The sequence below is a fragment of the Pan paniscus genome, chromosome 16, assembly GCF_029289425.2.
Source record: "Pan paniscus chromosome 16, NHGRI_mPanPan1-v2.0_pri, whole genome shotgun sequence".
Lineage (NCBI taxonomy): Eukaryota > Metazoa > Chordata > Mammalia > Primates > Hominidae > Pan > Pan paniscus.
Window position 1 is genome coordinate 73,333,978 of NC_073265.2, and position 22,697 is coordinate 73,356,674.

General features: G+C 49.0%; 2 protein-coding genes across 13 annotated transcripts in view; both read left to right on the top strand.

Moving 5' to 3' along the window:
• Positions 1–8,427, top strand: part of CPEB1 (cytoplasmic polyadenylation element binding protein 1) — a 104,493-nt gene extending 96,066 nt beyond the window's left edge. For all 12 annotated transcript variants that reach the window (XM_055098885.2, XM_034939320.3, XM_034939318.3 and 9 more), the window contains 4 exons: positions 1,998–2,196; positions 4,399–4,493; positions 5,115–5,195; positions 6,937–8,427. In XM_055098885.2, the coding sequence (XP_054954860.1) occupies positions 1,998–2,196; positions 4,399–4,493; positions 5,115–5,195; positions 6,937–7,047 (486 nt within the window). In that variant the 3' untranslated portion in view covers positions 7,048–8,427. The remainder of the gene's footprint in view (positions 1–1,997; positions 2,197–4,398; positions 4,494–5,114; positions 5,196–6,936) is intronic.
• A 2,639-nt stretch (positions 8,428–11,066) lies between these two features.
• Positions 11,067–14,868, top strand: RPS17 (ribosomal protein S17). Its single transcript, XM_008968251.5, has 5 exons — positions 11,067–11,196; positions 11,490–11,641; positions 12,637–12,742; positions 13,251–13,316; positions 14,740–14,868. Exons 1-5 carry the CDS (start codon positions 11,194–11,196, stop codon positions 14,818–14,820), a joined length of 408 nt encoding a protein of 135 aa, XP_008966499.1. The 5' UTR covers positions 11,067–11,193; the 3' UTR covers positions 14,821–14,868.
• Positions 14,869–22,697: the final 7,829 nt, after the last annotated feature.

Sequence of the window (22,697 nt, forward strand, 5' to 3'; positions counted from 1 at the left end):
TCTCTGAAACTTTGTTTCCTCTTCTCTTCTATAAGATGGGAAACTAAAATGCCTATTTTAGTAAAAAAGATCAGTGGTTGCCAGGGGTTTAGCAGGAAGGGATGAAGAGACATAGCACAGAGGATTTTTAGGGCAGTGAAACTATTCTGTATTTGGTGGATACATGTCATTATACTTTGGTCCAAACCCATAGAAGGTAAAACAAACACCAGGAGTGAACTCTGATGCAAACCATGGACTTTGGGTGGGGATGATGGGTCAGTATAAAAAAATGTTCCACTCTCATGCGGGATCCTGATAGTGGGGAAGTCACACAAGTGTGGGGGCAGAGAGTATTTGGAGAATCCCTGTACTTTCTGCTCAGATTTGCTGTGAACCTTAAAGCTTCTCTAAAAAAATCTATAGGGTAAGAGGAGAAATGCCTATTTTATTGGGATGGTCACGTTAGATTTAAAATAAATCCATGTAACAAAGCTGGCTCTTGTTCTGCGTTAGTGAGAGGGCAGGCTCATCCTCTGGCTGCCCACAGTGACACACAGCTTCCCTACCTTCTCTGCTTCTTTACTCTCTGGAGCTTGTGTAGTCTTCCCACCTTAGTATGTTCTAGGACTTAATTAACATGCTCCTTTTTCCTCCCCTCCTGCTTTCACAACCAGAGATGGCCATATGCATATCACAGAGCCCTTCCCCTTCCTCAGTGCCCCTGTAGACACCATCCTGTCTCCCATTCCCTCCTCATCACCTTACAGGGATTTAATCTTTCTTTGATTCACTGGCTACAGGCTGATGCAGTTCTCCTTCCTCTCTTCTTTTTCCTTTGTGTTCCTCTCCCCGCCAGCACCAATATAGCCAATATAGCCAATCTTTGACTCCCTTCTTCGTTTCTAGTTCAGATAAATGACTCACTTTGTGGCTTCTCTCACCTTTAGACCCAGATTCACCTTTCTAGCCTCATGTCCTACCTGAGCCTCACCTTCCTGTGGTATCCTTCTTCGGGATGTCCTGTAATCCCAAACTCTTTTGTGGGCAAAATTGGCTTTTTCATCTTCCAGTGAAATTGGCTCCCCTCTTGTAACTTCTGCCAGGTCCTCTCATCCCAAGACCGTGTAGGCCCAGCACCTACCAGGCCTGATTCTTCCTTGCTTGCCCATCCTGCTTATGCCGTCTGAGTACTGCAGACTCTTGTGTTGAAGAATCTCTTTGGTCTTGGCCTGTTCTCTGCTCGTTGCCACCAGCCTTGTCCAAGTCTTAATCACCTGTCCTTTGAAACTACTGTTTTTGCCTCCTTGCTGGTTTCTGCCTCAGATCTCTTCCTGCTTCAAGACATATTTTTAGATCTTCACTTCATTCTGGACAACTCCACCTGCTCTACAAGGTTTTGTTCCAGGTTCAGGAGATTCAGAGGCAAAGGACATGGTCAGCCCCAGCCCTTTAAGACTCCAGGGATCTTGTATGTGACTTTCTACCCAACCTCTCGCCAGTCATTTCCACTGCTCTGGCACAAACCCTCTGAAGGCTAGGTTGGGCCAGTAACCATCTCATACAAATATCGTAAGCACTCCCACCCCTCTGTCCTTCAGGATCCTAGCCTTTCATTTCTCTGTGAGTCCTTCCTTTCTTGAGGACTTCAGATTATGCTCTTTTCATCAGTGTCCACAGCCCTTTGTTGGAACTACACAGTTGGAGGTTGAAATAGAATGCTGGGCTCCTGGGTTTGGCCATGTGGTACTTTTTTGCTTACTTTCCAGCATGAGTGAGTACTGTGTCCACTTCTACCATTCTGGACACATGGACTCAGTAAAATTCAACTCCAGTTGGGGTGGAGTCAGGGTGGTTTATTGGACGCCTGTGTGCCTGAGATTGGGCAACGGCACCTTTTCACCCCTGTAAGGGCCTTAGCTCAGCTTCAGTATCTCCAGAGCATGTACCTTGCCATGCAAGCACCTCTCTCTCTGTGGCTCTCTGCCAGGGCTGATACACCTTTGGGTGGTTTTCAGGTGCAGGTGATCCCCTGGGTATTAGCCGACAGTAACTTTGTCCGGAGCCCATCTCAGAGGCTTGACCCCAGCAGGACGGTGTTTGTCGGTGCTCTGCATGGAATGCTAAATGCTGAGGCCCTGGCAGCCATCTTGAACGACCTATTTGGTGGAGTGGTGTATGCCGGGATTGACACAGATAAGCACAAGTATCCCATTGGTAAGTGTCCCACTTCTGTGTGCGAAAGCTTGGTTGGCCCCTGGGAGTAGACCAAGATTGTGATACTTCCCCATGGGAGTGAGGAGAGAGGCCTGACCCAGGTCTGCAGATCAGCATATACCAGCACCATACTATCTTTTTCTAGACAAGTCACGAGTACTGGCCCTTCTGTATCTAGCCCTCTACCCACCATCTCCCACGCAGTGGGAGAAAAAGCAATTGGAGACTACAGGAGGTGATAAGAAGTGAGAGTGAGGTAGGAACTTTGTTGGAAGCTCCGAGTTCACAGCAAAACCAGTTTGGAACAGACAACAGGTACTATTTCATGAAAAGGCTGCAATTCTCTGAACTTGCCTGGAGTTTTTTATTAAAAGTTCTTGAAAAGCTCTGGCATTGTCTAAGGTCAGAGACCAGGTCAGGCTGGAGGAGGACTTTCTGAGTGAGTCAGGCAACAGAGTGTGGCCTGTGCTTTCCTAACTCAGAAGTCTGTGGGCCTAACCACTAGGTTTTGATCAGCTCCTCTGAGAAAGGAGGTCAATTCGCCAGTCCTGGCAAAATGTCAATGATGAGGTATGGAGGTGGAGCAGAGCCTGACCTCTGTGATTAACATGTGGCTAACCCACCTCCCCAAATGCTTAGTCTTCACACCCACACTGAATCTGGTCAGGAAGGAGCACCATGTACTCACCAATACTGTGCAGCAGATTGAGAACAGGGACTTCAGAAGCCGCAGGAGCGGAGGAGGAACTTGGCAGGATGGGGCTTCTTCCAGCTCTCTTAATAGGTCTCCAGAGTGCCTAAGGGCTAGGAGAGGTTCAGTTCAACTGCTGGGCTTACCCTTCAGACAAGTGTTCTATCTGCATCTTGGCTTCCACTCTGAATCCTTTAACCTTAACCTATGCTCTATCTTCCCTTCCCATCTTGATCTGCAAATTCTTCCCCCATTCCTGAATGGTTCACGCTAACATGATCTCCACTGTCAAATATGGTACGAATATGGTAGCCACCAGCTAAATGTGGCCCCATTGAGTTTTGGAAACACAGCTGTTGTCACATTTGGAAATAATATTATTAACATATAGGGTTAAATAAAAATTTTTTTTGAGATGGAGTCTCACTCTGTTGCCGTGCTGGAGTGCAGTGGTGCTATCTCAGCTCACTGCAACTTCTGCCTCCTGGGTTCAAGTGATTCTCCTGCCTCAGCCTCCTGAGTAGCTGGGACTACAGGTGTGCGCCACCACGCTCAGCTAATTTTTGTATTTTTAGTAGAGACGGGGTTTCACCATGTTAGCCAGGATGGTCTCCATCTCTTGACCTCATGATCCGCCCACCTTGGCCTCCCAAAGTGCTGGGTTTACAGGTGTGAGCCACCGTGCCCGGCCAATAAAATATATTATTAAAATTAATGTCACCACTGTTTTAAAATTTCAGTGTGACTACTAGAAAATTTAAAGTTACATAAGGGCTGACCGTGATGGCTTATACCTATAATCCTGGCACTTTGGGAGGCCGAGCTGGGGCAGATCGTTTGAGTCCAGGAGTTCAAGACCAGCCTGGACAATATGGTGAAACCCCGTCTCTACAAAAAAATACAAAAATTAGCCAGGCATGGTGGCTCATGCTTGTAGTCCCAGCTACTTGGGAGGCTGAGGCAGGAGATTGTTTGAGCCTGGGATGCAGAGGTTGCAGTGAGCTGAGATCACGCCGTTACACTCCAGCCTGAGTGACAGAGGGAGACCCTGTCTCAAAAAATAAATAAAGTTACATAGTAGCTCACATTATATTTCTGTCGGACAGCACTAGTATCGTAAAGGGTTTCCTGCATTTTAAAAGGGTAGCATTAGGGCAGGCTCGGTGGCTCACGCCTGTAATCCCAGCACTTTGGGAGGCTGAGGCGGGCGGGTCACGAGGTCAGGAGATCAAGACCATGCTGGCTAATGGTGAAACCCGATCTCTACTAAAAATACAAAAAATTAGCTGGGTGTGGTGGCAGATGCCTGTAGTCCCAGCTACTCGGGAGGCTGAGGCAGGAGAATGGTGTGAAACCGGGAGGCAGAGCTTGCAGTGAGCAGAGATTGCGCCACTGCACACCAGCCTGGGCGAAAGAGCGAGACTCCGTCTCAAAAAAAAAAAAAAAAAAAAAAAAAAAAGTAGCATTTGGGAGAATTTGGTTAGAAGGGAAGCTTGTGTCTGTTGTCCTAGGTTCTGGTCGTGTGACTTTCAATAACCAACGGAGTTACCTGAAAGCAGTCAGCGCTGCTTTTGTGGAGATCAAAACCACCAAGTTCACAAAGAAGGTGAGTTGGCTGGTTTATGCCCTTACTCTGGGGTATATGAGAGGGGTTTGGGCAGTTACTACCCAGGGCAGGCCTGAGACCTGAAGCTGTTTGTGCTGGGTGTGTTTAGGGAAGTGAGCCAAATTCCTGAGAATTAACATTGAGGTTAGGGTTTGGGAGTGGGCTTGGTCTTTGTACGCCGAGGAGGAAGGGAACTGGGACTGTTGAGCCTCTTCAGTGTGTAGGGTGCCTTCCCTCACTGTGGTATTTCTTTGGCATTGCTAAGTAGCCTGACTTCCTATTTTCCAACCTTTTGGGAATCCTCCGAACACTTGCCTATACTGCTAATTGATAGAGGGCTGAGGTACAGTTTGCCTAGAAGACCAGGCATTAAGGTGTGTGGTTGCCTGAATCCCAGAGGCATCCAGCCTGACTGTGCATGGTGTATGAGTCTGTCCTCTAGAACTCCTTTCTGTACTTCAGGCCCATAATTCTCTCCAAGCCTCCTTTAAAACAGGCAAATATCCTGCATTCCAATATCCCACATTCCTGTGTGTGGCCAATAATGTGCCCTTCTTCTATAGCCTATCGAGCCTCCTGGTAAGAAGAGCCACTTCATCTTCTTATTTTGCCTTTGTGCAGGTTCAGATTGACCCCTACCTAGAAGATTCTCTGTGTCATATCTGCAGTTCTCAGCCTGGTCCTTTCTTCTGTCGAGATCAGGTGGGTCCGATGTCTATGAAGTCCCTGCCCTCTATTAAAAATTGTTGGCTGGGCGCGGTGGTTCACACCTGTAATCCCAGCACTTTGGGATGCCAAGGTGGGCGGATCAGGAGGACCAGCCTGGCCAACATGGTGAGACCCCGTCTCTATTAAAAATACAACAATTAGCCTGGCGTGGTGGCAGGCGCCTGTAATCCCAGCTACTTGGGAGGCTGAGGCAGGCGAATAGCTTGAACCCAGGAGGCGGAGGTTGCAGTGAGTCGAGATCACGCCACTGCACTTCAGCCTGGGACAGAGGGAGATTCCGTGTCAAAAAAAAAAAAAAATTGTTATGCCAAGTTCATGACATTGAATGTTGGAGTTCTGAGGTACCCTGTGGTGTCTGAGAGCATAGAGGAGGCAGCAGTAATGTTTGCTGAAGGTCAGACCAGGGACAGACATACTTTAGATAGCTTGATCCAGAACTCTTAAGAAAATATGTTGAATTGAGTCTTTATACTTTGGTCTTTTTCTTGCCTGGGATATTGCTATGCAGTATGCCACTATTGCTGAGAGGTGGTTTTGTAGATGATAGAAGCCTGGCTGGGTGTGGTCAGCAGCATGTGGGAGCCAGGCTCAGCTGCCTAACCCTGAGGCCTTCTAAGCTGATTTTTCTGTACTCAAGGGCCTCGTCCTCCTTTACATCTGAACTTCTGGACGACTTTGATATTTGCATCTGGGCTGTACCCACAGGTGTCAGCGACAGGCAGAAAGCAGCGAGGTGGCTTTCTATTGAATGTTCCTGGGTGATGGAATGTGGATCTGGATGGGTTTGGCAGTGCTTCTCAAACCTTAATTACAGACACATCACCTGAGGATCTTAGATTCTGATTCAGTGGGTTTGGGGCGGACCCTGAGATTCCATGTGTCCAACAAGTATCCAAGTGGTGTCAATGCTGCTAGTCAGTATCATCCTTTGACAGGTGTTAGGGGAAGTTTGGGACCTCTTAGGACACCAGCAGCAGTCCTTCCATGCTTAGTGGGTGCTTTTTAAATTTTATTTAAAAATTTGTTGCAGTGATGCCATTGATCAGATTTGGAGTCTCTGAATATGGTTAAACTGAGGCTCTGAAGTGAGAGTTTGAAGTTAAGTTTGAATTGTTAGCTAAAGCCTGAGACCAAGTATCTCTCTGATCAGCCTCATCTGCGAGGCTTTTATGGATCTGGATCTTTCACAGATAATCTCCATAGTCAGATAATTGCTCAGAGATTAGTGGCTTGCCTGACGTTACACAGCAACCAAGAGATGGGACTAGACTGAGAAACCCAGTCACCTCTCCTCACTTAATGGGAAGAAAGCAGGATGTTGCCTAGCATTAGAATTTTTAGTCAGTATCTTTATACATTCTCCACGTTAGCAGCCATGTGATACAACTACTCTGTAGGAGGTGAGAAGGGCAGGGGAATAGGTGAGCAGCTGTCATGGTTAGAGGGGTTAAGAGAAACTAGCATGGTCTCTGCACACACTACGAGCCCAACATGTTTAAGTAAGGGGACCTGTAACAAGGATGGTGGGTTTGCCATAGTTAATCAGGCTTCTGTGTTGGGGTGAGAGCATTCCTAGGGACCATCTCTTCTAACCCACAGAGGCCATCGGGAGTCTCCCACCCCTTCTCCAAACAGAACAAGCAGCTCGTGCAACAGCTCCTGTGTCTGGTGCTGACACAGGCATGGCATCCTCCTTTTTGTTCCCCCAACCCAGGTCTGCTTCAAATACTTCTGCCGGAGCTGCTGGCACTGGCGGCACAGCATGGAGGGCCTGCGCCACCACAGCCCCCTGATGCGGAACCAGAAGAACCGAGATTCCAGCTAGAGGAGCTGGCCTTGCCCAGTGGCCTGTGGCGCCCAAAGCTGGCAGGTCAGGCAAACAGCCTGCACCACCCTGCCACTGGCGACCAGGGAGCTGGCTTCCCAAGGACAAGGGAAAATTGTAGTCACCTTTGCACTTGCTGAATCTGTCTTTGTTTCTGCACTAATTAATGCACATTGAGTTTTGTCAGGTTTTGTTTTCAGGGGGTATACCAAGGGCAAGGACCCTCTGGCTTACCCTCCAAGCGACTCTGTAGTTTTCCCAGATTTTAGTTCCTCATTTTGCAGATGAAAAGCGGGAAAAAAAAAAAAAAGAAAAAAAGAACTACGTGTCCAGAAGGTATTGAGGTATTGACACGGATGCCTACACCTAGGTTTATTTATTAAAAGCGCTTTTTTACATTCCTTGCAATACTGATGGTGATGATGCGCAGGTCTCATTGGTTTCATTCTTGCAGTTGCCATACAGTGCCTTTCCATTTATTTAACCCCCACCTGAACGGCATAAACTGAGTGTTCAGCTGGTGTTTTTTACTGTAAACAATAAGGAGACTTTGCTCTTCATTTAAACCAAAATCATATTTCATATTTTACGCTCGAGGGTTTTTACCGGTTCCTTTTTACACTCCTTAAAACAGTTTTTAAGTCGTTTGGAACAAGATATTTTTTCTTTCCTGGCAGCTTTTAACATTATAGCAAATTTGTGTCTGGGGGACTGCTGGTCACTGTTTCTCACAGTTGCAAATCAAGGCATTTGCAACCAAGAAAAAAAAATATTTTTGTTTTATTTGAAACTGGACCGGATAAACGGTGTTTGAGCGGCTGCTGTATATAGTTTTAAATGGTTTATTGCACCTCCTTAAGTTGCACTTATGTGGGGGGGGTGGGGTTGATAGAAGTTTTTAATCACAAAGTCACAGGACTTTTTTCTTTTGTAACTGAGCTAAAAAGGGCTGCTTTTCGGTGGGGGCAGATGAAGGCTCACAGGAGCCCTTTCTCTTAGAGGGGGCAAGTACCCTTCCCTTGTATCTTTAATTTGAGGAATGTATGAGATAACAGTTGCAGTTGACTGAAATTTGAAAACTTGACTTTTTTTTCTTTCCCTTTTTTTTTTTTTTTAAAAAAAAAAAAAGAAAAAACCCACAAAAACTACTTGCCCCTCCTAGGGAAGCTGTGTGCCAAAGAACCAGTGTCATAACCCCTCCCTCCTGCTGAGCTGACGTTGCATTGTTGCATATCCCAGCTACTCTGTGGGTTTTGTGAAGCTGTGTGTGAAGTCTCTACCTCATTGTAGTATATGCAGGCAAGACTGCACTCTCCTACAGATGTGTGGAGTAAGCTGTGGTGTAGTTTTTTTGGCACATAATAAACACGTTGCAGCAGAGTTCTGGTTTTGTCTCTGTGTTTGAGGTCTGGGAGCAAGGGGCTAATGGGAGGGAGTAAGGGGGTAATGGCACAGCCACAGCTTGTTTCCTTGGATTTCTGTGATGGGATCCTGGCCCAGGATAATGGTGGGACCATGTGGGAGACCTGCCCTGTGAGTACTTCTTGGTCCCTTCCATCGTCAAATATACTTTGGAGATGCTTCTCCAGTGGATGGGTGCTTCTAGCCCAAATATAAAAAGTCCTCATATCTTAGCTTCTCGGGGGTCCTCACAGCCTCCAGGCCCAGCTTAGAGAATGCTGGAGGCACAGCTGCTCACATGCCAGCAGAAGCCACTTGTTCTCAGCTTCTCCTGGAAGTCTTGGCCTATTACTTCTTCGGAGGCTGCTCATCCTCTTGGACCCACCTACGATGATGCAGTTCCTTTCTGAGAGGGAGTGATTGGGTTTTTGCTGTTCAGAGAGCCCTATCAACGGAACTTTCTCAGAGCTCACAGGATTTGTGGCAAGGTCTGCTGATTTTTTTTTTCAGTCGAGTTGGCCTGGGCCCAGCTCTTGGACCGATTCTTTGGGAACCTCCAATTTAGTCTGAGGTGGAGGGAACCCTGCATACTGAAGCTGTCTCTTCTGAGAGAGGTGCAAGAACTATTGGGCAAGGTGGGGGAGTCTCCTCACGAAAGGAGAGGCCTGGCTGGGCGCGGTGGCTCACGCCTGTAATCCCAGCACATCGGGAGGCCAAGGTGGGCGGATCACGAGGTCAGGATTTTGAGACCAGCCTTGCCAACATAGTGAAACCCCTTCTCTACTGAAAATACAAAAAATTAGCCAGGTGGTAGTTGCAGGCACCTCTAATCCCAGCTACCCAAGAGGCTCAGGCAGGAGAATCTCTTGAACCCGGGAGGTGGAGGTTGCGGTGAGCCAAGACCATGCCACTGCACTCCAGCCTGGGCAACAGAGTGAGACTGTCTCTAAATAAATAAATAAATAAAGGAGAGGCCAGACTGGGCACAGTGGCTCATGCTTACAATCAGCACTGTGGGAGGCTGAGGCAAGAGGATTGCTTGAGCCCCAGGGGTTTGAGACCAGCCTGAGCAACATAGGAGACCCCATTTCTACAAAAAAAAAAAAAAAAATTAGGCATGGTGGCCTGTGGTTCCAGCTGCTAGGGAGACTGAGGTAGCAGGATCATGTGAGCCCAGGAAATCGAGGCTGCAGTGAGCTGTTACCATATCACTTCACTGAAGCCTGGGCAACTGAGCAAGACTCTATCTCAAAAAAAAAGGCTGGCTGGGTGCAATGGCTCACTCCTGTAATCCCAGCACTTTGGGAGGACAAGGTGGGTGGATCACCTGAGGTCAGAAGTTGGAGACCAGCCTGGCCAACATGGCAAAACCCAATCTCTACTAAAAAAAAAAAAAAAAACAAAAATTAGCCAGGCGTGGTGGCGCACGCCTGTAATCCCAGCTACTTGGGAGGCTGAGGCAGGAGAATCGCTTGAACTTGGGAGGCAGAGGTTGCAGTGAGCCGAGATCGCGCCACTGCACTCCAGCCTGGGCGACAGCAAGACTCCGTCTCAAAAACAAAAACAAAAACAGAAAAAACCCTGATCTTTCACTTCGGGCCTGACAGCAGCTTGACTGGAAGTTTGCTCCCGCAGTTCTGAGATTCTGGCCTTTTCTTTTGTCCCATTGCTACTTTTTGCTGCCAGGGTTTCCTGTCCTTCAGGTTTCCATCCCCAATCAGTTGAGAGTCCGACTGGAGTACCCAAGGTGCGTTGAGGAATGAGGCACAGCCCTGGGTTTAACTCACCCAGCCTGGCCAGCTCAGCCTTCCCCTGTCAGGTGGGAGCCTAGGATTGCTGTCAGCCCAGGGAGCAGAGTTGGAAGAAGGGGGCAGGGCCCTACCTAGGCTGCGGCCCATCGGGGCAGCCTGCGCTGGTGGCTTCGGAAGGCCCTGGTTTGAGGATGGGTGTGGCAGGAACAGCCTGAAGATAGTGGATGGAGAAGGTGCCTGAGGTGTTGGGAGCTCTGCTGGTGAGCTGGGCCCTTCACGTCAATGTTAGAGGTTGTTACGTGCTAGGCGCTGTTCAAGCACTGGGAATTAGCTAAACAAAATGACCATTACTGTCATGGAGCTCACCCCTAGTTGAGAAAAATAAGCCGAATCACACGGCAAGTGCTAGGAAATATAAGCAGGGATAGTGAGGGAGTTATTTTACCTAAGTTTGAAGGGAAAGCCCTCTGATAAGGCGACATTTGAGCAAAGGCCCGGAAGAAATGAGATACGTCTCGCCCAGTCGCACCCTGTCTCTACCTGACAAGTCTCCGGCCCGCGGACTGAGTGGGGGACCTGGGCGGCCGCCATCCCCCACTTCCTCATTGTTCCACGGCCCTGGATCGCCTTCGTTTCTCGGTCCTCCCGAGGACCGGACGCTTCTCCTCTCCCTGGCGTGTGTGGAAGAGATGGACGCTACGCTAGAGCACATGGCACAGGCGGTCCCATTAAAAATCAGATGGGGGTGAGAAGCGAGCCCAAGTCCACCGAGGAGAGCGGGGAGCGGAAAGGGAGGAGCCGTCGGGGGCGGGACAGACACCGGCCCACCGGAGGGGCGCGCCGCCGCCGCCCCGCTCCACTCCGCCAGGGGGCGCTGTGTGGCTCCCGAGTAGGCTCAGAGCGACCGTGGCCGGGCGGAAGCGGCTTTCTGGCCTAAGCTTTAACAGACTTCGCCTGTGCTTCCTGTTTCCTCTTTTACCAGGAACCCGCCAACATGGTAGGTGTTGTGGCTCGAGGCCGCCATCCTCCACAATCGTCCCCCATCTGCAGCTTCCCGCGGTCCTCAGCCCACAGAGAGGCCCTGGGCCGGGAAGGCGCAGAGCCCTGTCAGGCTGGAGCGCAACGGGCCGGCGGCTTCCGCATTAAGCCCGGCGCCCGGCACTGTTTAGCCGGGCCCTCTCCGGCTCAGCGCAGCCGGCGGTCCCCAACCACACCGGCCGGGGCTCGGCGCCGCACTCTTCCCAGAAGGTTGCGCTGGCTCGTGAGTGATCCTGTCCTCTCCACCCGCAGGGCCGCGTTCGCACCAAAACCGTGAAGAAGGCGGCCCGGGTCATCATAGAAAAGTACTACACGCGCCTGGGCAACGACTTCCACACGAACAAGCGCGTGTGCGAGGAGATCGCCATTATCCCCAGCAAAAAGCTCCGCAACAAGATAGCAGGGTGAGTCGGGCCTTCCTCGGCCTCCGGGGCTCCGCGGTCTGTTTGTGTGCTCTGCCGCCCTCCGACTCGGGAAGAGACGGTGCCTTGGTGGTTTAGTTAGCCTGAGACTCCCTGGTGTCCCGGAGAAGGGCTAGAGCTTTGCGTGTGCAGGATTTCTCTTGTGAACCTAGGCTTGTGTCATGACTGGCCGCGGTGACCCTGGGTCGAAGGTAGCCACCGTCAGACCTCTTGCTTTGAAGCTACGTTGCTTTTAGTTGTCAACTTTTTTCTTTCTTTTTTTTTTCTTTTTTTTGAGACGGAATCTTGCCCTGGCGCCCAGGCTAGAGTGCAGTGGCGCCATCTCGGCTCACTGCAACCTCCGTCTCCCGGGTTCAAGCGATTGTCATGCCTCAGCCTTCCCAGTAGCTGGGATTAGAGGCACGTGCTACCACACTTGGCTAATTTTTGTATTTTTAGTAGACAACAGGGTTTCACAATGTTGACCAGGCTGGTCTCGAACACCTGACCTCAAGCGATCCGCCCGCCTCGGCCTCCCAAATTGCTGGGATTACAGGCGTGAGCCACCTCGCCCGGCTGGATGTCAACTTCTAATGCTTACTTCACAGTTGCAGTTACTGTTCGAGAGATTTATAGGCATATGGCCTGGAAGAATAGTGCCAAAGTCAACGTATTAATTGCCAAGTTATGTGAATTTGAAATTGGAAGAAAATGAAGGCTGTGAAGGGTCGTGAAACTGCGGGGCGGGGCGGGGCGAGTGGGGGGTGGGGCGCTTGATCATCATGAAGGAGAGTTTGAATAGAGAGTGAGAAACCAAAGGGAAGGAATGCTCAGGCCAGTGGAGGTTCTATGTGTAGGAGGTCCCAGGATAGTGAGTGCTCTTCCTTCTCACTGTGGAAAAGAACTAAAGCGGGTATTTATATATCCACATGTGCTCAGTACCAGGTGGGAGTTGATTTGTCTTCTCACTGTTCTCTTTGGCTGTGTGTGCTTTGTAGCTATGTCACGCATCTGATGAAGCGAATTCAGAGAGGCCCAGTAAGAGGTATCTCCATCAAGCTGCAGGAGGAGGAGAGAGAAAGGAGAGACAATTATGTTCCTGAGGTAAACTTTCTGGATATTTGGGCTTCTGGCTAATCCTCAAATGATAAAGCTATGGGTTCTTGGCTTCCAAAGGGACCTCAGCTGAATCTGAGACCTTTTATCCATACATTCCATAACCAGCTGTGGGTGCCCATAGGCCCCCTACCAGTTTCTTAGCCTCCATTCTGCTCTTCTGGAACCAGTTAAGTCTATTCCATATTTCATGGGAGCCCTTAATGTTGATTTGATGACTGCTGTCGTGGCTTGATTGTTTGCCCCTAATATAGTATTCTTTGGTGTAAACACAGACTTCAAGTGTTCTGAATACTGAATGAGGGCATGGGAAGGTAAGACCAGAAGAACAGGTCATCGGGGTCTGTAATACTGTAAGAGACTGCTCACCTTGTGAGAGGAATGCTATCCTTGTGCAGCTCCTCTTCCCCATATTTAAGAACCTGGGGAGAGGAGGAGGAGAGGTGAGTGATAATCTCATTGATTGGTATTTTGACCCTACCTCGTTTCCTTGTAGGTCTCAGCCTTGGATCAGGAGATAATTGAAGTAGATCCTGACACTAAGGAAATGCTGAAGCTTTTGGTAAGTGTTTGCTGGATTCCTAAAGTGGTATTTTCCTGGTCAAAAACCATCAGTAGGTCTTATTATCCAAGGTCACCCAGCTAGTAAGTGGCAGAGTTGGGAATCCCATCTAAACTTCTAGCCACTAAACTGGACTGCTTTCATAAGGGGTGTAGCGGAAGTTGTGTGCATTGAGTTTGTTCGCCACAAGATCATGATTCCCAAATCTAGTGGCTTCCAGGACACCTTTTCTCTCTTGGCTGCTTCTGTTCTTGCTCTTATAGCTGGCTTACGTTGCCCCCTTTGTGTCAGCCCTGGCTGAATCTGCCTGCTTTTCTTCTGTGAAGGCATTCCTTTGGTGTCTCCATGCTAACCACTCAGAAATGAGCTTTGGTCCATTTCCAGGTACATACAAGGCACTGCTTAGGTAGTTCACGAGTATCTTCATTGCACTTTGATGTTTTTTCTATGGCTTATCTTAGTCCTTTTGCATACTTGGGTGAAAACATGGGCTTCATGGGCGGTTGGTGATTTTGAACAACTTCATTTTTCCTATTTTTATGGTCATTAAATGTTTAAGACACTCAAAAAGGTAGTAGCAAAATGAACTCACATGTACTTTCCCAGCTTCAGAAAAACATCACCAGTACAGCTACAGCCCCGCTGTGGGTCTTTTCTTCCTGAAATAACCACTGCGCTGAATGCAGCTTTTTTGTTGAAACTAAATGGGTTTCTGAGGACCAAATAGGACATGAAGTTCCAGGTATAAGTTGGGCCCTTGGCTTCTTGCCCTGCCTACCAGCCTGAACTTGTTTGAGGGCAGGGTCTGCTCTTGCCTCCCTCCCTTCTGCTTGATGCCTTGTGTACTTGGGCCCTTCACAAATGTTGATTAGATTAGTAATAGGTCTTACCCAGGGCTGGTCCTGGAAAGCAAGTGGCACTGTGTATTCTCAAAGGGACAGAGTTTTGCTTTAGAGGACATTTGGCAATGTCCAGACACATTTTTCGTTCTCATAGCCAGGGGATACCTGCTAACTTCTAATGGGTAGAGGCCAAGGATGTTGCTAAACTTTCTGCAATACACAGTACAGCTGCCTATAACAAAGAATGTCCAGCCCAGGATGTCTACGTTGCCAAGATTGAGAAACGGTGTTTTAGAGTGATTGATAGGAAGGGGTTGTGAAAACAGATACAAATGGCATGGTACATTGGGTAAAAGTCATAGAGTTGTAAATGGGGATACCACATGGTCAGGTGTGTGTTGAAGGAAGATCACTCTGGAAAAGTGGGAGGCATTGAGAACCCTGTTGGCTCTTAAAGGGTCCTTCAGGTCGCCTCTGGACCCCCTTGAGAGTGCTGTGGCTCTAGGGGCCTGTGTTTTCTTCTGGGGTCCACCCACAGATCTCACCAGTAACTGCTCACTGAATCCATTTTCTCGTTCCAGGACTTCGGCAGTCTGTCCAACCTTCAGGTCACTCAGCCTACAGTTGGGATGAATTTCAAAACGCCTCGGGGACCTGTTTGAATTTTTTCTGTAGTGCTGTATTATTTTCAATAAATCTGGGACAACAGCCTTGCCTGTGTCATCTTTGCAGTTGTGTGTGGGTAGAGGAAAGGCAGGAGCTCTTGAGGCAACAGATCAGCTGGCACTTATCTGGGATTCAGGTGCTGCTGCATCTGGTTTATGGGGAGTGGGTTCACCAGAGTTTAGTAAAGGAGCAAGGGCAAGCCTGAACGTGTTGAGAGTGGTCTGCAGTATGAGCCTGGAAAGCTGCTTTGGCAGCTCCGCCCTGCTTCCCTGGGTCTTCAGCCCCTGCTGGGTGCATACAATTTGGACCAACTTGCCCACGTTCAGAAGGTAGCAACAGGATTATCGTGTATCAGAGGTTGACTTTTCTTTCAGTGGGAGTTAGGATGAATGGTGTCTTTGTGTCCAATGTTGAGCCCAATGCCTAGAATATAGGAGATCTCAACAAATGTGAATAAATGTGTATGGGAGGATTGATACTGGGATGCTTCAGCCTAACCGGAGGCAGAGCTCACCAGCTGCAACCTGGGTAGACTACCCTGGACTCTGAGCTTTAGGCTCTCTGTCGCTGTCAGTTAACCACGTGTGTGTGTGTCTCACAGGAGCTGGGCTGCACTTGGTTGGTTCATGCCCTTGCATATGAGGAAAGCTGTGGGCTCTTTTTCTCCAGTGGGACAAGGAGCTGTTGCAGAGCCAAGCTTAGCCGGCTGCATGTCCAGGAGAACAGGCAGGCATGGTGGCTCACACCTGTAATCCCAGTACTTCAGGAGACTGAGGTGGGAGGGATTGCTTGAGCCTGAGAGTTGGAGACCAGCCTGGGCAATACCAAGACCTCCTCTCTACTAAAAAGGTAGAAAATAAGCTGGGCATGGTGATGTGCATGTGTAGTCCAGCTACACATGCTTAGGCGGTCGGAGGGCTGCCTAAGCCTTGGAGGTGGAGGTTGCGATGAGCCGAGATCATGCCACTGCACTACAATCTAGGCGACGAAGTGAGACCCTGTCTCCAAACAAAAAGCAGCCAGCAAGTGGGAAAGCTCTAGCCTTAAAGTAATTCTTGCATATCTATTTCTGTCAAGCAGATAAATACAGCAGACATTTTTAATGTGTTTTGTAACTTAATTTTTGTATAATTTCAAACTTACAGAGAAGTTGCAAGAATAGTACAAAGAACACCCAGGTTTACCAGTTCACATTTTGCCTCAATGGCTTTATTTTTGGGGGGGGGGAGATGAAGTCTCACTCTGTCACCCAGGCTGGAGTGCAGTGGCACAATCTTGGCTCACTGCAACCTCCATCTCCCAAGTTCAAGTGATTGTCCTGCCTCAGCCTCCCGAGTAGCTGGGATTACAGACGCTCACCGCCACACAAAGCTAATTTTTTTTTTCTTTTTTGAGACAGAGTTTCGCTCTTGTGGCCCAGGCTGGAGTGCAATGGCACGATCTTGGCTCACTGCAACCTCCACCTTCCAGGTTCAGGTGATTCTCCTGTCTCAGCCTCCCAAGTAGCTGGGATTACAGGCATGTACCACCACGCCTGGCTGATTTTGTATTATTAGTAGAGACAGGGTTTCTCCATGTTGGTCAGGCTGGTCTTGAACTCCCGACCTCAGGTGATCCACCTGCATCACCCTCCCAAGTGCTGGGATTATAGGTGTGAGCCACTGCACCAGGCCATATATTCTTTATATATATATATACACACACACACACACAACTTTTTATATTCAAGAAAGTCTATTACATTTATTTTTTATTTTAACGATTTATTTTCTTTAATTATTATTGTTATACTTTAAGTTCTAGGGTACATGTGCACAACGTGCAGGTTTGTTACATATGTATACATGTGCCATGTTGGTGTGCTCCACCCGTTAACTTATCATTTATATTAGGTCTATCTCCTAATGCTATCCCTCCCCTAACCCCATGACAGGCCCCAGTGTGCGATGTTCCCCATCCTGTGTCCCAGGTGTTCTCATTGTTCAGTTCCCACCTATGAGTGAGAACATGCGGTGTTTGGTTTTCTGTCCTTGTGATAGTTTGCTCAGAATGATGGTTTCTAGCTTCATCCATGTCCCTACAAAGGACATGAACTCATCCTTTTTTATGGCTGCATAGTATTCCATGGACACACACAACTTTTTTTCCGCTCCACTTGAAGTTAAGTTGGAGATGTGCCCATTTACTCCCAAATATTTCAGTGTTACTTCCAGAACAAGAACATTATTTTATATAACCACAATACAATGATCAAAATCAGGAAATGTAACTGATGTAATACTATGTAATTCAGTCAGTCCTTGGTCACATTTTGGTCACATTCACAAAATGTGAAAAGTCATGGTTGATTTATTTTGTCTTGCAATTTGGGTTTTAGTAGCCGGGACCACAGGTATGGACCACCATGCCTAGCTAATTTTTAAATTTTTTGTAGACATAATACCTCCTGTGTTACCCAGGCTGGCCGTGCACTCCTGGCCTCAAGTGATCCTCCCCCCTCAGCCTCCCAGAGAGCTAGGATTACACTAGTGTGTGAGCCACTGCATTCAGCCATGTACTCTTATATCTGTTAATCTGTTAGCCAACCTTTGGCTACCTCCTCCCCCTTCCTCACCTCTAGTAAACACTATTCTAAGCAAATAGATCTTAAAGGAGACCACCCAGAACCTGGTAGACTCCTATACGGCCATTGTCAACAAGACAGTGTGGGACCTCATGGTTGGTCTCCTGCCCAGGACCATCATGCACCTCATAATCAACAATGTTCATGCACTGCCCCATGGTGGCAGGGGCGACTGTGGCACTGGGGATGGAGGTGGCCATGCTGGCCTGGGAGAGATGCCGACCAGCCCTATGGGACCAGGTCCAGGGAGGGAGGCATGGTCAAGACCAGAGCTGTCCCATAGAAATATAACATGGGACTGGGCACAGTGGCCCATCCCTGTAATCCCAGCACTTTGGGAGGCCAAGGCAGGAGGATCGCTTGAGCACAGGAGTTTGAGACCAGCCTGGGCAACATAGTGAGACCTGGTCTGTACATAAAAATTTTTAAAATGCTGGGCTTGGTGGTGGCACATGCCTGTAGTCCTAGCTACTCAACAGGCTGATGTTGGAGGATCACTTTGAGCCCAGGAGGTTGAGGCTGCAATAAGCAGTGATCTCACCCACTGTACTCCAGCCTGGCAACAGAGTGAGATCCTATCTCCAAAAAATTTTTAAAAACCGAGTAGACAGGTGTCCTGGTGGCATGATAGGTCCTGGGTCCCCTTCCAGATCTGTAACCTTGGACAGGTGACTTTTCCTCTGGACCTCAGTGTCCCCATCTGAGTGAGAAAAGGCGGTGGGGAGGCAGATCTTCGAGTCTTAAGTGGTGTAGAAGCTGTGCCTGAAAAGCCGTACTTGGGGCTCCAAGCCCAGCGCACAGTCCTAGCAGGGCCCGGCAGGGCAGCCAGGGCAGCACAGGCATCAGGTTGCACCCTCCTTCCCTCTTTGCCCACTCTCAGACCAAGGAATTCATCATCTCGGAGCTGCTATCCAACCTGTACTCGCATGGGGACCAGAACACGCTGATGGAGGAGTCTGCAGAGCAGGTACAGCGGGGCGATGAGATGCTGTGCATGCACCACATGCTGACAGAGGTGCTCAGCAGCATCAGCGACATCAACATGATCACCATCAGCATGCCCATGGGGGCCCGTGGATGACTCTTGCCTGCAGGTGCAGAGCATCCTGGCTGGACGCAGATACCAGGGCCGGCTCCCACGGTCCCAAAGTCCCCCAGCCTCCATGACTGAGCCTGGGGAGTCTTGGAATGGGCTCCATGCCGAAGATGGCAGATGTGGGTGCTCTCTGGAGCCATCAGAGAGGGCAGAGAGCTTGTGGTTTATGGTGTAGGGGCTTGGAGCTTGGAGGGGGGTGTGTGTTGGCCTGGATTCTGAGGCAGCCAGAGGCCTGGGCACATCATCCTGGGCACGCCGTACCTGTTGTGCAGTCTGAGTCATGCTGCCAGGGCAGGTATCCAGCTCCCAGCCTGGGAGTGCCGAGAGCCAAATCCACTGCAGATTAGGGGTGATAGTCAGGGTCCCACGTCCTCTATCTGTCAGCAATCCAGTGGTGATCTAGGATAAAAGCCTGAGAGTCCAATACACACGGTCATCCCACAACACACTTCACAGGCCAGGCAGGGACACACAGACCCCATCTCTCCCTCCCAGATACCATCACAGCTGCTAGTGTGTGACCGAAGGCAGGGTCCCTGGCCCCCGCTGAAGCACTACTGCCAGCCAGTGGGCTCATGCACCTTGGCCTGTTGCTCCTAGGGGTCACCTGTGCTATTCAGCCAAGGAGACCACAGTGCCTGCTGGCCCAGCTGAGCTCTGTCCAGTGAGCCTGCCCGCCTCTCCTGCCACAGACTCTCCCTCTTCTGCTTTTCCCTGCAGGAAGGGCCCAGCCTCACCTATGTGACCTGCAGTCCCCCAACAAGCTGAGGCTCCCCTCTTAGACTTATAAGTCTATGGCCAGTGGCATCTGGCTGCCTGCCCTCCCTGCCTCCCCCAGGGTCCTCTCAGAGGGTTCTGGGCTTTCTGATGGCCCAAAGGGGCCTCCAGTGCTCACTCCAACCATCCATCCCTTTTAGCTTCATCATCCTGGTTCAAGCAGTGTTCCTTCCCTATCAGGCCTGGTGGCTGTTGCTTGGGGCTCCCCAAGGCGAGGGGTGGCCCTGGGCCAGTGGGTTGGAAGACAGGGTGACCAGAGAAAAGGGAAGCCTGAGGGGGCTGAGCATTGGTCTGAACTGTGGGTACACTGCCTGGATGCCATGGGAGAGGCGAGTGTGGGGTGTGGAGGGCCGCTGCAGCCCCCAGGCACTACCTGTGAAGCTCCGGCTTCCCCCTCCATCCTCCTCCCCTTTCCCTTCCAGCCCCTTTTCCAGGAACCTTACTACACACCCGCACATGTGCCCTCCCCTCCCCAGCCCTCCCACAGCTGCTGTGTCACTCCCATGCTCTGCACTTGCCTCACCAGCAATCCGCTCGCTTTTCTCTCTCCTGTTTTCTCTTGGCTTTCTCTCCACTTGCCAGCTGATCGGGTCAGGCAAGTCCATCCCGTCCTGAGAGCCCCAGGCCCCACTTTGACTTCTAAACAGATTCCTCCTCTACTTGGAGACCTCCCTTTCCAAGCCTGCCTGAGCAGGTGTACTATGACTTGACAGTGGCTCTCCAGCCCCAAAGCCAGCCCCCTTCATCTGTGACTTAGTCTGTTGTAGTGGTGAGCTGACACATCCAGGTGTGACCGTTGCTGAAAACTTGTGCCCCCTTTGTGGTATGCCCCTGCCCTGTTCTATAAACAGCCATATATATATATATATATATATATATATATATATATATATATATATATACACACACACACACAGTTACACATGGCCGACCGCCTCGCCTCTAGCACTAAGAATAAGTCCCTGTGCTGTCCTTTTGGAGTCTTGTGGTCCAGCAAGAGAGAGCTGTCCCCTGACATCGCCCCTCCAAAGTGTGCCACCTCCAGTGAGACTCCCTGTCATGCCCAGCCTGTGGACAGCCAGCCCCCGCCATCCCTCCCACCCTCCACCAAGCATGGGGGTGCTGTGCAGGCAGCCATGTGGCCTGACAGTCTCTACCAGTCCTGCTGTCCCTCGGCTGAGAATCAAACCCATTTCCGGATGACGGAGAATGTGTCCTCTGCTGGCTGTGTTCTCTGTGGAGCTCAGGGGAGGGGAAAGGCCAAGCCATGTTTAGGGTGCTGTTGGGAGCAAGTGAAAAGACCACATCCTTTCCAAGGGACACTTTTCCTGGAAAGTCCCTGGAGCTTAGCTGGCTTTTATCCTGTGAAGCCAGCTCCGGCCACTAGGGGTCAGGGTCATGATCTCAGCCTGGAGGGAGACTGAGGGGCAGCCAGCATTCTGGAGGGACAGACAGAACAGGCCACCCAGTGCAGACAGGAGAAGGAGGCAAGGGGACGGAAGGGAAGATGCCTGGGGTGGATGGAAGTCAGTGCCCTTGGGTGCTGGTATCTGTCTTCCTGGCCACTGCTAGATCAGGCTTCTGAGCCTGTTGGCTGTCAGGGCCGTACTGTGCTCCATAGGTGCTATGGCAGTCCCCATGAAATCCACCAGGTGTCACCAGGCAGCATACAGGTAACAGGCCTGGAAGGTCCCCAACAGCCCAGCTGGACATGCTCAGACACTCTGGGGCTCCTCATTCAGTGGGACAAACTCCAGGACCCAGTGAAGGAAACGGGAACACACCAGGCTGAGCAGTATGGCTAAATCCATTTATTCCAAAATGAAAAGCAAAATAAACAGGAGTCGCATCACCAAGGGAGCCACGACCCCATCCCCGCCTCCTTCCTCTGTCCTATGCTAGCAATAAATACGTTTCCCAGATGCAAATAATTGTTAGATCCTCCTCCCCATATGCCAGCTCCAACCTCCACTAGGTACGATACAGGGGCAGCCCCACTCCCCAGAATATACAAAATGTTATGCAGATACAATATATACACTGGGGAAGGGGGGGTCACCCCAGCAGCCCATGCCCTTGCCTGGTCTACTGTTAGCCCCACTGTCCTGCCTCTCTGAATAAGAAGATGGGAGCTCCCCTGAGGGAAAAGTTGCTTTGGCAAGAGTAGAGAGGCCATCAGGCCTACTCCAAACAAACCAACTCCACCAGCCTCTGGCTCTTAAATAACAAGCATCATCGTCCAGAAATTTAAGGACTCAGCCCTGGTCAAGGTGGCAAAGGGTCTGTCTCCCCCCATTAGACAGGGGTCTTGCTACCCTAATGGTAAAGAGGTGACTGGGAAGGGGTGGTAGGGACATGGTGGGGGCGGAGAGTCCAGACCCACTTCTCCAGGCTTATGCTGGAAGGGGCCTGCTTTTATTTATTTTTATTTATATCCCGTGACTTTTTTTAATCCCATAACTTCTTTTCCATAACTTTTTAAATAACTTTTCATACAATTTTTTCGACTTTTTTTGACACACTTTTCCACATTTTCTATCCCGTAACTCTTTCATCCCATAACTTTGTTTGTTCTTTTAATAAACACACTTACATAGTTACAATTTTGTAACAATAAAAACAGATTATCTCATGCCAAGCGTGCCCATTATTTGCATGCTATAGTATTTAATACTGTAGTTCTCAAGACATATGAAATTTTAAGGCAAAAACAGCACTTTGCAACAATTTAATTTATTACATTACAGTAACATCACAGCAGTCAACAATGCCACTTTAGGCAAAAGTCAGTATTTCCATTATACATTCTGTTTGTAAGAATTCATAAATAGGTAAAAGTCATTCTAAGAAAACTTGGCAAATAAAGCTTTGGACTGGAATTGGCATTTCTTTCTCTACTTTTCCTTCCCCTGGTTTCTTTCTTTTAAACTGCAGTATTCATATTTAAAATGTTTTAACTTATTTCAAAACATTAAGATAGCAGTTACATTTTTTAACAGTTATATTATTTTAAAATGACAGATACAGTTTTAGAGAAATTATATTATGGATAGGGCTGGTTTACATTTTCACATTTTCAAAAAATCATCTTTGGTTTTAGAACTGATTTTTTTCATTTCGAGAAAACCTATCCGGTTTAATCAAATACTTTAAAAATAATTATTATATATTGCCATCTTTAGATAGGTATTTTGATTCTTTACTTCCTATAGAAATTCACATTTATTCAGTTGAACTCATATTTTAAAATTCCGTTTCTGATGAACTCTAACCTTCTAATGTTGCCTTCTAAGCAAATTGAAAGCTGCCTTATACTGAATGAGGAAGAGAACAAATACTTGGCTGAATGAGGTACTGCAAAAGACTGCATGCACTTT